This window comes from Hipposideros armiger, unplaced genomic scaffold (assembly GCF_001890085.2).
Source record: "Hipposideros armiger isolate ML-2016 unplaced genomic scaffold, ASM189008v1 scaffold_239, whole genome shotgun sequence".
Lineage (NCBI taxonomy): Eukaryota > Metazoa > Chordata > Mammalia > Chiroptera > Hipposideridae > Hipposideros > Hipposideros armiger.
This window is the reverse complement of record NW_017731589.1, coordinates 777,058-779,777: the sequence shown is the minus strand read 5'-3', so window position 1 is coordinate 779,777 and position 2,720 is coordinate 777,058. Positions and strand designations below refer to the sequence as shown.

The 2,720-nt window shown below is 52.3% G+C and overlaps 1 protein-coding gene across 1 annotated transcript in view; it reads left to right on the top strand.

The window, feature by feature from the left end:
* Window positions 1–2,687, top strand: part of ABCF2 (ATP binding cassette subfamily F member 2) — a 13,111-nt gene extending 10,424 nt beyond the window's left edge. Inside the window, exons 2-5 of the mRNA XM_019655418.1 lie at window positions 179–391; window positions 835–1,017; window positions 1,100–1,271; window positions 2,389–2,687. Coding sequence (XP_019510963.1) covers window positions 179–391; window positions 835–1,017; window positions 1,100–1,271; window positions 2,389–2,488 — 668 coding nt within the window. The 3' untranslated portion in view covers window positions 2,489–2,687. The remainder of the gene's footprint in view (window positions 1–178; window positions 392–834; window positions 1,018–1,099; window positions 1,272–2,388) is intronic.
* Window positions 2,688–2,720: the final 33 nt, after the last annotated feature.

Below are 2,720 nucleotides of genomic sequence, written 5' to 3'. Positions count from 1 at the left end.
AGGGATTGTTTGCAAAATAATAATTGTGGGAGAAAGCTGGTGCATTAAAGTCAGGCTGTTGCAGGAGTTTGATTCCTGGCCAGAGTAGCGGAGGGATGAGAAGTTAAGAATGATGGAAGTGAGAGCTAAGTCTGTGTTACAGCCCTCTTCTCAAACTGTTTTTCTCTTCTGTCCCCAGAAGTGGATATGCTGACCAAGGAGCTAGAGGACTTTGAGATGAAGAAGGCTGCTGCTCGAGCTGTCACTGGCGTCCTTGCCTCTCACCCCAATAGTACTGACGTCCACATTATCAACCTCTCCCTCACCTTTCATGGTCAAGAGCTGCTCAGTGACACCAAACTGGAATTAAACTCAGGCCGTCGTTATGGCCTCATTGGCTTAAATGGAATTGGTGAGGCCCTTGGAAGGCGAGGTGGGAGGTATCTCTTCTTGGCTCATCTGTCACTTAGCAAGTATTTACTTAGCACCGGCTATGTACAAAGCGAGGAGTTTACAGTATGGGTGGGAGAGCAGAGAAGCCCAGGGAAAAGGAACTAGCCGTACAGAGCAGTATGTACCACATGAGTAGTTACAGACGGTAGGTACTGGAGAAGTGGGCAGGAGGGCTGGGGTGGCACTGTGTGAACAGACCTCACGGAGCAGGGGTGGGACAAGAAATGGAGGAAAGGTGTTCTAAGAACGGGGCTGTGTGTAGAGAGGTGTGAATGAATGCAAGGAAAGAAGGGACTCAAAAAAATGGTGAAGTCATGGTTTGGCTGGAGTGGAGGAACTGGCCGGGAATGACAGGCAAAGCCGTGCTGAGTGTCCTTTTCCCTTTCTTTGTCTGCCCCTCAGGGAAGTCCATGCTGCTCTCTGCTATTGGGAAACGCGAAGTGCCCATCCCGGAGCACATTGACATCTACCATCTGACTCGGGAGATGCCCCCTAGTGACAAGACGCCCTTGCAGTGTGTGATGGAGGTCGACACAGAGCGAGCCATGCTGGAGAGGGAGGCTGAGCGGCTGGCTCACGAGGATGGTAGGGCTCCAGGCCCAGGGGGTGGGGATGGCCTTCCCCCCAGAAAGGCTCAGGAAGCCTCACGGCCATGCACTGCCCACAGCGGAGTGTGAGAAGCTCATGGAGCTCTACGAGCGTCTGGAGGAGCTGGACGCCGACAAGGCGGAGATGAGGGCCTCCCGGATCCTGCACGGACTGGGGTTCACACCTGCCATGCAGCGCAAGAAATTGAAAGACTTCAGTGGGGGCTGGAGGATGAGGGTTGCCCTTGCCAGGTGAGTCCCTCCCTCCTCCACCTTTTGTAGCTCCCCATCTCAGGCTCGAATGCTTGCTCCAGTGGAATTGTTTCGAACGAGGGTTGATGATCAGTAAGTGCCAAACAGGATGCAGACATCCATGGGCGTGGAGGTGGGTGGCATGCGTGGGCTGGGGAATGAACCTCCTGACCGAGTGGTGGTGGTTGGGTTTCTGGCAGTGTTTAGGAATCCTAGGACCAGCCCTAGGTAAGACGGTAGAATAAATAGGTCTGTTTCTTTCCTCCTGAATCGCCTCACCCTTTTTTGTGCTTCAGTCCTAAGTTTTTCTAGATTAAGATGAAGTGTCAGACAGCTATTAAGATACCTGGTCCTCTCACCTTCTTGCAACTTGGACCCACAGCGAGTTTCTGTAACCGCCATTCCTCCAGTAAGCCCCCCCAAAAAGTCCCCAGTTAAATAGGTGGTTCCTTCTCTCCCAGGTGCCTTGGTGAGCCTTGCTTCAGCAAGGCTGCCTGTGTGCGCCTTTGAACATGAGTGCAGTGGTTCCATGTGCTAGCAAGGAGTAGCCGCCTCAAGTTCACTTAGAGAGCTTTTAAAAATGCAGATTTCCTGGCCTGGCCTTCAGATCTATGCAGTTACAATGCTGGAGTTTGGTGTCCAGAAATCTTATTTTTAAAGAGCTCCACAGATGTGGGACCCAGAGCTATCCCCTTGCTTCTCCTGTCTGGAGAGGCCATCTAAGAAAAGAACATTCTTTGGCCAGAGTATGGCAGCCCCGCCAAATACTGACGTGAATAGTTTCTGCTGTAGTGATTTATTTCCTCTCTGTCCTTTTGTCTTCCTGTTGGTTGCCAACCTTAGTGTAAAAGACGTGCAAATTCATAAGGACTTTTACAGCTTCATCTCCAAACCACATCATCCTTCTACTTCTCAGCCCCGCTTTCTGCCCTTTAGTCTCCAGTCTTCACCTCTGGTTTCTCTCCTAGTTCCCACTTTTCTTCTGAGGCATGGAACCTAGGGTGGATTTCAGGACTCGAGCCAGGCCTGCCCTAAATTGCAGGTGGCAGGCAAGGCAGCCCCCTTCTGGGTAGCGCCCGTGAGACTGAGGCGGCTTTGTCTCCTTTCCCGTCCTCAGAGCCCTCTTCATTCGGCCCTTCATGCTGCTCCTGGACGAGCCCACCAACCACCTGGACCTCGATGCTTGTGTGTGGTTGGAAGAAGAGTTAAAGACGTAAGGGGGCAGGCCTGGGGCTTGGGAGTGGGCAGGTCCTCAAGGGGGAGCTGAGCAGAGTCCAGAGGAAATGGACGCCCAGAAACCGCACTGCTGCTAGGAGTGAGCAGGTGAACTGGTGAGGCCAGAGTGAAAGGTAGACTGACACAGTGGCAAGCCTTGGTGTTTAGGGCTGGCCTTGATGTTTGCTTTTGTTTAGTCTGAAATGTGTGGGTTGTTTTTTGTTTCTATTGACC